The sequence below is a fragment of the Heptranchias perlo genome, chromosome 18 (genome assembly GCF_035084215.1).
Source record: "Heptranchias perlo isolate sHepPer1 chromosome 18, sHepPer1.hap1, whole genome shotgun sequence".
Classification (NCBI taxonomy): domain Eukaryota; kingdom Metazoa; phylum Chordata; class Chondrichthyes; order Hexanchiformes; family Hexanchidae; genus Heptranchias; species Heptranchias perlo.
This window is the reverse complement of record NC_090342.1, coordinates 50,909,949-50,922,225: the sequence shown is the minus strand read 5'-3', so window position 1 is coordinate 50,922,225 and position 12,277 is coordinate 50,909,949. Positions and strand designations below refer to the sequence as shown.

Genomic DNA, 12,277 nt, shown 5'->3' with positions numbered 1-12,277 from the left:
TTGTCCTTATTGACTGTGATTTGTTTGGGCTCAGACACCAGAATGTTTGCTCCCCCCCCCCCCCCCCCCCGAGATCCCTTATGCCAATTGCAGTACTAAGGCTGCATATGGGTAAGCATAGAAATTTGCAGGATGCTATGGCATGCCTCAATTATCAGGGATATATTTTGTAGTGTTATCTAATTTCAAGGGAAAAGGTAGAAATGAATATCAAGCATTTTGCATTGCTGTGATCAATTTTGGATGGCGCCCAGCTATTGCAATCCAACTTGAGGCATGCAAGGTTAGAATGTTTTCGTAAAAGCAGCTGAAAGGTTTCTGTATGGATCCTGTGCTGAGTAAGCTGATCTCGGGTGGGGGCATTATGGGGGGATTGCTACAGCTGGTCACAGCAGCCCCAAGGCAGATATGGTGGTGGGGGGAGTCCCCCTGCTTCTAATTGCAATTCAATAATCCCTTCTGGAAGCTTCATATGTGCAGTAGATGGTTGATGGAAAGTGGATGTGATGTCCTATTGGATTGGACGATTGGTGTCAGCTGTGGTTCAGTTGATAGCACTCTCCCCTCAGAGTCAAAAGGTTGTGGGTTCAAGGCCCACTGCAGGGACTTGAGCACATAATCTAGGCTAATGTTGCGGTGCAGTACGGAGGGAGTGCTACGCTGTCGGAGGTGGTGTCTGGAAGAAATCTCTCCACTGTCCTGGCCAATATTTATTCCTCAACCAACATCACTAAAAAAGATGATCCAGTCATTATCACATTGCTGTTTGTGGGATGATGTGGAGATGCTGGTGATGGACTGGGGTGGACAAATGTAAGGACTTGAACAACACCAGGTTATAGTCCAACAGTTTTATTTTAAATCACAAGCTTTCGGAGCTTTCCTCCTTCGTCAGGTGAGTGGAGCTTGCTGTGTGCAAATTGACTTGCTGCATTTCCTACATTACAACAGTGGCACATTACACTTCATCAGCTGTAAAGTGCTTTGGGATGTCCTGAGGTCATTGAAAGGTGCGAGTCTTTCTATCCTGTCATGCTCAGACATGAAGAACGGGCACTTGGGTGAGGTGTCGGAGGACCACCACCTGCGGGACTGTATCTCAGCAAGGAGTCATCACCTCCAGGGGAGGGGTGAAAAGGAAGAAAATTGGAGGGGGGGAGGAAACATGAAACCATATATGAATGACTGGTCATCTGGCAATACTAGAGCACATTCAGTGAAAAGCTGGTCAGCAAGTAAACTGAAACTTGCACCTGCAAACCAACAACTTATACGTTAAAATAATAACTGACAATAAACAGGCAGTGAATAAAAAAACAATAGCATCTAGTTTTGTTTCCTTTCAAGTGTCCTTTAAATAACATTTCCACTATCTGGTTGTATTTTCAGTGCAGCTGTTTTTACAAGTTGTCTTACATGCAAATGACTTTTGTTGGTGACCTATTGGTCCTCTCCAGTGAACTGAATGAGGATAATGGTTTGTATTCAGACATTGCATACACAACTGATGCAAGTTGATGTCCAAATGCAAATGGTCTAATGTAATAGCTGTACATGATCTGCATTGGCTTCTGTTATCAGTTACAGGAGTTTAATGAGCTCTTTTGCTGAACCCTCACCCCTGCCGTCAATGTGTGCAGCAACACTCGACCTTGATCCCAGCGGTAGTCCAGTGTGTGGGAGCCCTGCATTTGTAACAGGGTGAAAACAAACCCATCTGCTTCTCCTCTCCAGATCTTTGTTCACAAGCTGTTCTGAGCAGTGTGTAGTGATGTGCTGATTTATGTTTAACGCTCTCAAATTGCTTTCTCCAGTCAGCTACCACATAGTTTATAAAATCTACAATTGCAGATTGACATTGTTCTCTGTCTCCAAAAGTATCAGCTTTTAAAAGGGTAACAACAGAGGGACGATGAACTTCTCTCTGGGAAATAGGAACTGAGTTCAATTTTTTCCGTATAGGTAGCCGAGTGATCCCTAGTGCAAATTCTGGAGAAACTGGGCTTTTCGGTCTGGAACGGAGGGATCTGAGAAGTGATCTTAGGGAGGTACAGTACTGTATATAAGATATGATGTGGAGATGCCGGTGATGGACTGGGGTTGACAATTGTAAACAATTTTACAACACCAAGTTATAGTCCAGCAATTTTATTTTAAATTCACAAGCTTTCGGAGGCTTCCTCCTTCCTCAGGTGAACGATGTGGAACGATTTTCCACATCGTTCACCTGAGGAAGGAGGTAGCCTCCGAAAGCTTGTGAATTTAAAATAAAATTGCTGGACTATAACTTGGTGTTGTAAAATTGTTTACAAGTATATAAGATAGTCAAGGGAAATGAGAAGGTAAATCTACAAATTAAATTAAGTTGCGAGAGTAGGAGAAGAGGACACAGGTTCAAATTAGTAGAAGGAAAATTTAGGACTGATATCAGCAAGTTCTTCACACGAAAGAAAGAAAGACTTGTATTTATATAACACCTTTCATGTCCTCAGGACTTCCCAAAATGTTTTACAGCCAATGAAGTACTTTTCAGGTGTAGTCACTGTTGTACCCACAACCTTCTGACTTGGACCTGACCCAAGGCTGACAAAGAGTGATCAACACAAGGAACTTCCAGGTAGAGTAGTGAAGATGAAAACTCTGGAATCATTCATTAACCAAATGGTTGCAGCAATAGTGGAAGGGGGAGGGGGGCGGAGAAAGGAACTGTAAGGTCTTCTTGGTTCGATGAACTAAGATGGGTCAAATAGACTTTCTCATCTGTATCTATTGTGAATACTCTCCTCTTTCTGTCTATCACCTGGTCCATTTCTCCCTGTTATGCTCTCTCCCAAATCTGGCCCTTGCCCCTCTTACCTTCATCTCTCTTACACCTGGTCCTGGGCCCTCTGATCTCTAATTCTAGATTCTAGTTGCTTTTATATTAGTCTTCAGCCTCTGCACCTTTGTTCTCCCTCAGCCGCCAGCCTCCCCCTGTTGACTTAACATGCTGAAAGACGTCTGGTGAGTGATGATGTCATCTGTTGATGGTGCCGTTAGGTGGATGTAGTGGCCAATTTGTCAGGGCTGCAGAGCATGTGTGCAACCACCACCTAACCCCATCAGAGAAATACAAACAGTGCCACGGCACTATTAATTAGTGAGATTAATGCTCTTTGGCCACACTCCAAAGTCATCTTCTGTTGTATAAAATGACATTCTCTCTCTCTCTCACACATCTGCTCCTGATCCTGGCAGCTACGCTCTCTCTCTCACACACACACACGCACACACTTAGTCCTGACTCATTTGCTTTGCTCTCTCTCACGTAGTTGTGGCACATCTGATGTCACACACCCCTAGTCCTATCCCCTCTGATCTGTGCTGACACAACATCTGAATGGGTTCCCTCTGATATGTGTTTCCAATGTCAGTTCTTCTGGTGCCCATTCAATCCTGGATTGAAGACACGGTTGTTAAGAGTTGGATAACTCCCAAACTCAATAAGAAAAGCACCATCAGCTTGAAGAAAGCTCTCCTGTTTGCCCTGCCCAAGTCTGCCATAAAATAAAAGAAAGACTTGCATTTATATAGCGCCTTTCACGACCTCAGGGCATCCCAAAGCACTTTTCAGCCAATGAAGTACTTTTGAAATGTAGTCAATTTGTTGTAATATGGGAAACGTGGCAGCCAATTTGTGCAGAGGAAGGTCCCACAAACTGCAATGTGATAATGACCATATAATCTTTTTTAATGATATTTGTTGAGGGATAAATATTGGAAGAACCACCCCCCCCCCCCACTCTTCTTCAAAATAGTGCCATGGGATCTGTTACCTCCACCTGAAAGGACAGATAGGTCTTGGTTTAACGTCTCTTCCGAAAGATGACACCTCTGACAGTGCAGCACTCCCTCAGTACTGCACTGAAGTGTCAGCCTAGATTTTGTGCTCAAGTCTCTGGAGTGGGGCTTGAACCCACAACCTTCTGACTCAGAGGTGAGAGTGCTACCAACTGAGCCATGGCTGACATGAATATTCATTAAGATTTCCCTTTTCCAGCTGATTTCTTTTGCTTTAGAGACTGTATGCAAAAGCCAAACTGCTCTCAGGAACAGCGGCAATCAATAGCATCAAGTTTCCAGATGCAGCATTTACTGGAAGGCTGGGAAACCCTTTACAAGGAGGTTTCCCACAGTCTCAGACTTTGTGGGTGCCTAAAGCTGGCTCCATCTCTCCTTCCTCTTCCAAAGATGCAGATACTTGCTGGGGTAAGGTTCCACAGGCACTGGCAGGCCTTCTGCATCTTGGCCATGTGGCCATTCTTCAAGCGTGAGCCCAGAAAGTGCATGGCAGTTGGCTAACCCACCATGGGAGTCATGACAGTTGAGTCTGATCCCAAGGTTCACACATGTGCACTCTCCAGCATTGGTCACTGGACAGTGATTAGCAATGGAACTCCGGCTGATTCCGCCCTCCCCTCCCAAACCCAGGAGTGCTGAGGCCAATTGTAAAGCATCTCAGCACATAACGTGACTCAAACCTGGGACTTTATGTTTAATATTGTATGGAAAGCGTAAAACGGTTGCAGATGTTGCAATAGTGGAGAAGTGGGCATTGAGAACAGAGAGTGAGGAATGCATAGTCTTCAATGCCCTGTCACCATGTTACAACCCACGTCTTTCTCAGACAACTACATTGCATTGAGTTATTTTCTCTTTTCCCAGTTGGATCTCCTTAACCTACCCACCACTCCACCCCCATTGAGATAATTGATGGATTAGGGCCTAGCTCCTAAAAGGAGAGCTATCTGCAAATGACTGTCTGTGATTTTTCCCTTCCTCTCAGCAGGGGAGTGCTTGACATTTCCCAGCAAAGGATGGTTGCAATCAGCAGTGAGGGGAGGGGGAGGAATCAAAGGCACAGAATCAGTGCCCCACAACTTATGTTATTGTCAGCTTGGCCTAGTGGTAGCACTCTTGCCTTTAAGTTATAAAGTTGTGGGTTCAAGACAACACTTCCGTGCAGTACTGAGGGAGTGCTGCTCTGTCGGAGGTACCGTCTTTCAGATGAAATATTAAACCAAGACCCCATCTGTCTATTCAGGTGGACGTAAATGATCCTGTGGCATTATTTGAAGAGCAGGGCAGTTCCCCTACTATCCAGGCCAATATTTATCCCTAAACCAACACCACCAAAAACAGATTAACTGGTCATTTATCTCTTTAATTGGCTGTTATGTTTGCAACAGTGACTGCACTTCAGAAGTATTTCATTGGTTGTGAAGCATTGTGGCATGTCCTGAGGATGTGAAAGGTGCTATACAAATGCAAGTTCCTCTTCTTACATGTTGGTGCTCCAATATGCTATATCTCCCACATACACTATATTGCTGATGTCGTTTAACAATGTTCTGAATTGTTGCTTCCTGTCATACAACTGAAACAATAAGCTACATGGTAAAGAGCCCCACCGTTTTTGGTACTTAATTTTCAGTTGACCCTAAAACAACTGTTTGAAATCAGAATATTGCTTTGAAAAGCAAGTCTCTCCCCACCGCATAATGCAAACCTGATTCCAAAGCTTGATGGTTATAATGGTACACATGAACTCAAGTCAGATATCTTTCAGCAGAGCGATACAACTCACAGAAGCTCAGTAGTACATAAGACAACAATCTAACTGAGTTACAAGGATAAATTAGTCAAACTCATTAAAGACAAAATAAGAAATAGAATGGTAATAGGAAGGGCTCACAAAAACCAGATCGTGGACAAGTTTTGCACAGTATATTCAAGAACATATCATGGGACTGACTCGTTGGAAGAGGGAGTCTCAGTCTGCCTCACTTTGGAGTCAGTATGGGTCTTCACACCTGATTTACTCTACACCAATTTAGCATCCATGCAAAGCTGAAAATACTTTACACCAAAGCTAAGTTTCTCAGGTTGGGAAATTCATGGCTCATAGCGCTGTAAGTGTCACAGACCTGCTCACACTTAGTCTGAAGTGCTTTAAAGGACAGTAACACATTAAAAGGACTGAAATGGTATTGTAGAATCATAAAGAAAGAAAAACTTGCATTTATATTGTGCCTTTCATGACCTCAGGACATCCCAAAGTGCTTTACAGTCAATGATATACTTTTTGAAATGTAGTCAGTGTTGTAATATAGGAAACACCGCAGCCAATATGAGCACAGAAAAGTCCCACAATCAGCAATGTGATAATGACCAGATAATCTGTTTTATTGATGTTGGTCGAGGGATAAATATTGGCCAGGACACTGGGCAGAACTCCCCTGCTCTTCTTCGAAATAGTGCCATGGGATCTTTTACATCCACCTGAGAGGGCAGATGGGCCTTGGTTTAACATTTCATCCGAAAAATGGGATCTCTGACAGTGTAGCACTAGATTATGCGCTCAAGTCTTGGCGTGGGACTTGAACTCACAACCTTCTCCTACCACTGAGCCACGGCTGACATGCATTCTGAGTCTAGAGTTAGAACATAGCCTGACCTGACACCAGAGTAAAGCAGAGTGGGACTGACTCGTTGGAAGAGGGAGTCTCACTCTGCCTCACTGGAGTCAGTATAGGTCTTCACACCTGATTTACTCTACTCCAATTTAGCATCCATGAAAAGTTGAAAATACTTTACACCAACGCTAAATTTCTCACCCTCGTGTTTAAATCCCTTCATGGCCTTGCACCTCCCTATCTCTGTACCTCCACCAGCCGTATAACCCCCTTTGAAGTAGCCGTTCCTCTGATTCCGGCCTTGTGCATCCCTCCCCCCACCTTCACTCCACCGGCTGTGCCTTAAATCACCTAGGCCCCAAGCTCTGGAATTCCCTCCCTTAACTGCTCCTTCAAGACCCCCCTTAAAACACACCTCTTTGAACCATCCTATTATTGCCGTCTCTGGCTCAGATTCCACTTTTGATTTTGCCTCCATGAAGCACTTTGAGACATTTTTCTACGTTAACGGAGCTAAATAATTGCAAGTTGTCGTTGCAGTGTGAATGCACTGTCGGACTTTACCTCTGAACCTCAAAGTAAAAAGGAAAAAAAACTAAATGGCGGAAATCTGAAATATTAAAAAAAACACCAGGCAGAGAGAAAATACAGATTATTCACACTTTGGGTGTGTACCCTTCAACAGTTCTGAGTAAGGGTCTTAACAACTGAAATGTTAACCCCATCTCATGATAGATGCTGACTGACCTACTGTGTATTTCCAGCATTTTCAGTTTTTACCTGGAAGTCATTTGGAGAGAGGGGGAGTCAGAACAGAAAGAACTTACGTTTATATAGTGCCTTTCACGACCTCAAGACACCCCAAAGGGCTTTTCAAAGTACTTTTTTGTAGGAAATGCAGCAGCCAATTTGCGTACAGCAAGCTCCCACAAACAGCAATGTCATGATGACCAGATAATTTATTTTTAGGTTTTGATTGAGGGATAAATATCGGCCAGGACACCGGGAAGAACTCCCCTGCTCTTCTTCGAAATAGTATTACGGGATCTTTTATATCCACCTGAGGGGGCAGACAGGGCCTCAGTTTAAGGCTCATCCGAAAGACGGCACCTCGGGCAGTGCAGCACTCCCTCAGTATTTTTTTTTGTCAAATTAAAATTTTATTATATCGGTCCAGGATGCACTCCAGCCCCTGCGGTGCCCACTGGTCGCGGAAAGCCTCAAGCGTACCGGCAGACACCGCGTGCTCCCTCTCCAGGGCCACCCGGGCGCGGAGAATTCCGCGGAAGAGAGGCAGACAGTCGGAGCGACCGCCACTCCCTCAGTACTGTAGTGGAGTGTCAGTATGTGCTCAAGTCTTTGGAGTGGGGCTTGAACCTACGACCTTCTAACTCCAAAGTGAGAGTGCTACCACTGAGCCTTGGCTGGCACTTAATACATTTTAATAAGAAATTAATGCATTTTTTTAAAAAAAACACAGGGCAGAGGGATTTGATGATGTAGTTGGATTGCTGTGGTTGGTTTTGAAAGTGGCGCCCGCAGTGCGTCAGTGTTGGGGTTATAGAGCAGGGAGAGAGAGAGAGAGAGAGTGTGTGTGAGAGAGAGAGAGGAAAAAAAAACAGCTGAGAGTGAGAGCAGAACAACAAGCACAGCGCCCGGGAGAGACACAGGGAGAGCATTACAGCAAGAGAGCAGCTCCGGCTCCCAAAAGACACACTTTAAACCGGGACAAGCGGCAGAGTGCCCGGGGCTGGGGGAGGAGAGAGAGGAGAGGCTCTGGAGCTCGCTTCCCCTTCCCGGGAGGGAGCCGCTACCATGGGCAAGGCGGCGAGAGAATGAGCGGAGCCGAGCTCAGCAGCAAGCAGCAGCCGCCGCCAAGATGACCAGCACCAGTAGCTCCAGCTCGGGATCCTGCCGCTTCGCCGACTACTTCGTGCTGGCCGGCATCGACACGGACAGCGGGCTGGAGCCCGACGAGCTCTCTGGTATGTGAGCGGGTTTTGGAAGGGCTGGAGGGAGGGAGGGAGGGAGGGGGACTGGAAGCGAACGATCGCCCCTTAGCCTTGCCCAACCCGAGCAATGGGGCTGCCACTCGGGCTGCTTTTAATGTGCCCAGAGGGAGATATCTGAGTGATTGTAAACACTCAAAGTCAAATATAAAGCCGGTTGTTTGTGTCAGTGTTGGCCCTTCTGTTACACAATTCAGACAAAATGATTCATACTTGGATAAGTATGGGTTTCTGGTGTGTGTCATTAGGTAGTTCTGTTTAATTTGGGTTACAGCAGTTGCTTCAATTCATTTAAACCCCCCCCCATTCCCTTCCTCTCTTCCCCCTTTCTTCCTTCTTCCCCCTTTCCCTTCTCCCCCAAAAGAGCTGACTCTTGTTGGGGTAGACCTCCGCAGATATTGGCAGCCTTCCTTCCAGGCACCCTTGTCCAAGTGGAGTCAAGGCGGTGTTGGTCCTCGGGCTGTTCGACCACAGCGTGAATCACAGCCGAGCTCTAATCTCACCCTCATTTGCTGTCTGCACTGGTGTGTTTTCCAGCAAATGTGGGGGTGGTGATGGGGGGGGTTACCATCAGGAGCAGGAAAACTCTTGTTTCTGATTTTCCTTTTTTCCCCCTCTCTTCCCTAAACCAGGGGCACTGCATCATTGGTCTGGCTGAGATCAGGGAATTGAGCCTGGGATGTACTGGGAGCAGAAGGGTGTTTTGCTGGTTCTGGAGTAAATGTATGCTCAAGTTCACTGGTTAGTGGTGTCTGAACAGTTCTGTTTTATTACATGGGATTTTCACCGGTGTTTTGGGGATTGTATTCTTCAATTCCAGCTGTTTTTTTCCTTTGAAAGCCACAAGTCGGTAACCTTGCTAATGTTCCACTAATGATAATTGGATAAAACCGGTTGTTTCTGCAGTATTAACTGCAGTATGGAAACAGGCAGGCTGCTTCTGCCAAGTTACTGTTCCCATCTGTAGTCTGCCCAAATCTGCCTTGATGCTGTGGTCGACCAACCCAGTTTTGCTAACAGCTTTAATGATAAAAGATTGAAGCTGAAAGATTTCAGTTGTTTTACAAACAATTGTTGAAACAAGCAGAAATCCTGAACAGTTTGATCTGTGCGACCTTTCGTAAATGTGCTGCATTTCCATTGAAAAGAACAGCAGCCTGTGTTAGACATAACTGCACTTTCTGTTCAGTACAGTTTTTTGCAGATTAAATTGCTCATAGTTATATTGAATATGGAGGGGCCAGATGAGCACTCTTTTTCTGTTGGGAGATGGATTAAGAACAGTTTATTGTGGGAGAGAGGAGGCGGGGGTGGGGGGCGGGCCTTGGCTCAGGTGGAATAGGCGTTTTTGACAGGCAGTGTAATCTGTGTAGTTCTGTTTTCATAGAATCATAGAGCGCAGAAGGAGACCATTCGGCCCATCATGTCTGTGCCAGCTCTTTGAAAGAGCTGTCCAATTAGTCCCACGCCCCTGCTCTTTCCCCATTGGTAGCCCTGCAAATTTTTCCCGTTCAAGGATTTATTCAATTCCCTTTGGAAAGTTAGTATTGAATCTGAATATTGAGTTCCACCACCCTTTTAGGTCACCATCCTAAACAAGCAGATGTGTGCAATGTTCGGGCTGTTGTGGTGACAGTTTATTTTCAATATTTTTGACACAAATCCTACTTTGTTCACCCAAACTGTTCTGTATGTGATTCCAGAGGTCACGGTTCGTGAAACGATTATACAGTTAACTGCTATCTGTAAGGCGGAACAGGCTTGAGGAGCCAAATAGCCTACTCCTGTTCTTATGTTCCTAAAAAGCTTCAGAAAGGTTGAAGTTATCGAAATGGGTGTCTGATGCTTTGTGCTTTCGATCCCCGATGATTCAGTGAGTGGATGAGCCATATAGACCAGGACGGTTCCAGACTTGACCCCTGATCTCCATTGAGTTAGCTCAAGTCGGCTAGGTGGCAGTAGGTGGCACTGTAATTGTCCAGGGCTCCATTTCTGATCGCTATCTGTCAACGTTTGCTGGAAAGTGCATGTTTGAGGATGTAGGGTGAGGACAGGATTGGGTTCATTTGTGACTGAATGGACTGCCAGCAGTCTAGAGTTAGCCAAGAAGAATGAGGTACTTTTGATAAGTTACCGGAGAGGACTCAACAGTCCATGGAACTGTACCCGAGCAAGCATTGACGCCAAGGTGAGGGGAGAAAATAGTTTCAAAATGCTGCTCAGTTGCTCTGGCCCACACAAAACAGGCTATACTGAGCAAATAACGATCTTTTAAGTTTAAATGCTCCTCCTGTACTATGTAGGAAGTCATGGACACTACCAGTGTCCCTGGCGACCATGCGTGCAGGAAATGTGTCCAGCTGCAGCTACTGGCTAACCGTATTTCGGAGCTGGAGCTGCGGGTGGATTCACTGTGGAGTATTGGCGATGCTGAGACTATCGTGGAGTGAGGTGGTCACACCGCAGGTAAAGATTACGCAGGCAGAAAGGAAATGGGTGACCGCCAGGCAGATTAAAAGGACGAGGCAGGTAGAGCAGGAGTCCCCTGGGGCCATCTCCCTCAAACAGATATACCGCTTTGGATACTGTTGGGGGAGATGGCTTATCAGGGGAAAGCAACAAGAGTCAAGTTCAGGGCACCACAGGTGGCTCTGCTGCACAGGAGGGGAGGAATAAGAATGGCAGGGCTATAGTGATAGGGGATTCAATTGTAAGGGGAACAGATAGGCGTTTCTGCGGCTGCAAACGTGACTCCAGGATGGTATGTTGCCTCCCAGGAGCTAGGGTCAAGTCGTAGTCCATATCGGTACCATCGACATAGGTTTTAAAAAAAAGGGATGAGGTCCTGCAAGATGAATTTAAGGAATTAGCAGATAAATTAAAAAGCAGGATCTCAAAGGTAGTGATCTCAGGATTACTACCAGTGCCACGTGCTAGTGAGTATAGGAACAGGAGAATAGATCAGATGAATGCGTGGCTGTAGGGACGGTGTAGGAGGGAGGGATTTCGATTCCTGGGACATTGGGACCGGTTCTGGGGAAGGTGGGACCTGTACAAGCGGGATGGGTTACACCCGAGCAGGACTGGGACCAATGTCCTCGCGGGGATGTTTGCGAGTGCTGTTGGGGAATGTTTAAACTAGAATGGCAGGGGAATGGGAATCTGAGCAGGGAGACAAAGGAGGAGGAAAGGAGGATAGAAACAAAAGGCAGAAAGGGAAGAAGCAATAGTGGAAGGCAGAGAAAACAAGGGCAAAAAACAAATAGGGCCATAGTGCAAAGTAATACTAAGATGACTGGCAATCTTAAAAAGACAAGTCTAAAGGCATTGTGTCTTAATGCACGGAGCATTCGCAATAAGGTAGATGAATTAACAGCGCAGATAGATATTAACGGTTCTGATATAGTTGCGATTACGGAGACATGGCTGCAGGGTGACCAAGGTAGGGAACTGAACATCCAGGGGTATTCAATATTTAGGAAGGACAGGCAAAAAGGGAAAGGAGGTGGGGTAGCGTTGTTAGTAAAGGAGGAAATCAATGCAATAGTGAGGAAGGATATTGGCTCGGAAAATCACGATGTGGAATCTGTATGGGTGGAGCTAAGAAACACCAAGGGGCAGAAAATGTTGGTGGGGGTTGTCTATAGGCCCCCAAACAGTAGTGGAGATGTAGGGGAGGGCATTAAACAGGAAATTAGAGACGCATGCAAGAAGGGCATAACTATAATCATGGGAAACTTTAATTTACATATAGAGTGGTCAAACCAAATTAGCAATAATACTGTGGGGGAGGAATTCCTGGAGTGTGTATGT

The 12,277-nt window shown here is 45.7% G+C and overlaps 1 protein-coding gene across 5 annotated transcripts in view; it reads left to right on the top strand.

Moving 5' to 3' along the window:
• Positions 1 to 8,063: 8,063 nt before the first annotated feature.
• The window catches only part of LOC137334860 (DENN domain-containing protein 5B-like), a 246,399-nt gene continuing 242,185 nt past the window's right edge, over positions 8,064 to 12,277 (top strand). For all 5 annotated transcript variants that reach the window (XM_067999894.1, XM_067999892.1, XM_067999893.1 and 2 more), the window contains exon 1: positions 8,064 to 8,440. In XM_067999894.1, coding sequence (XP_067855995.1) covers positions 8,335 to 8,440 — 106 coding nt within the window. In that variant the 5' untranslated portion in view covers positions 8,064 to 8,334. The remainder of the gene's footprint in view (positions 8,441 to 12,277) is intronic.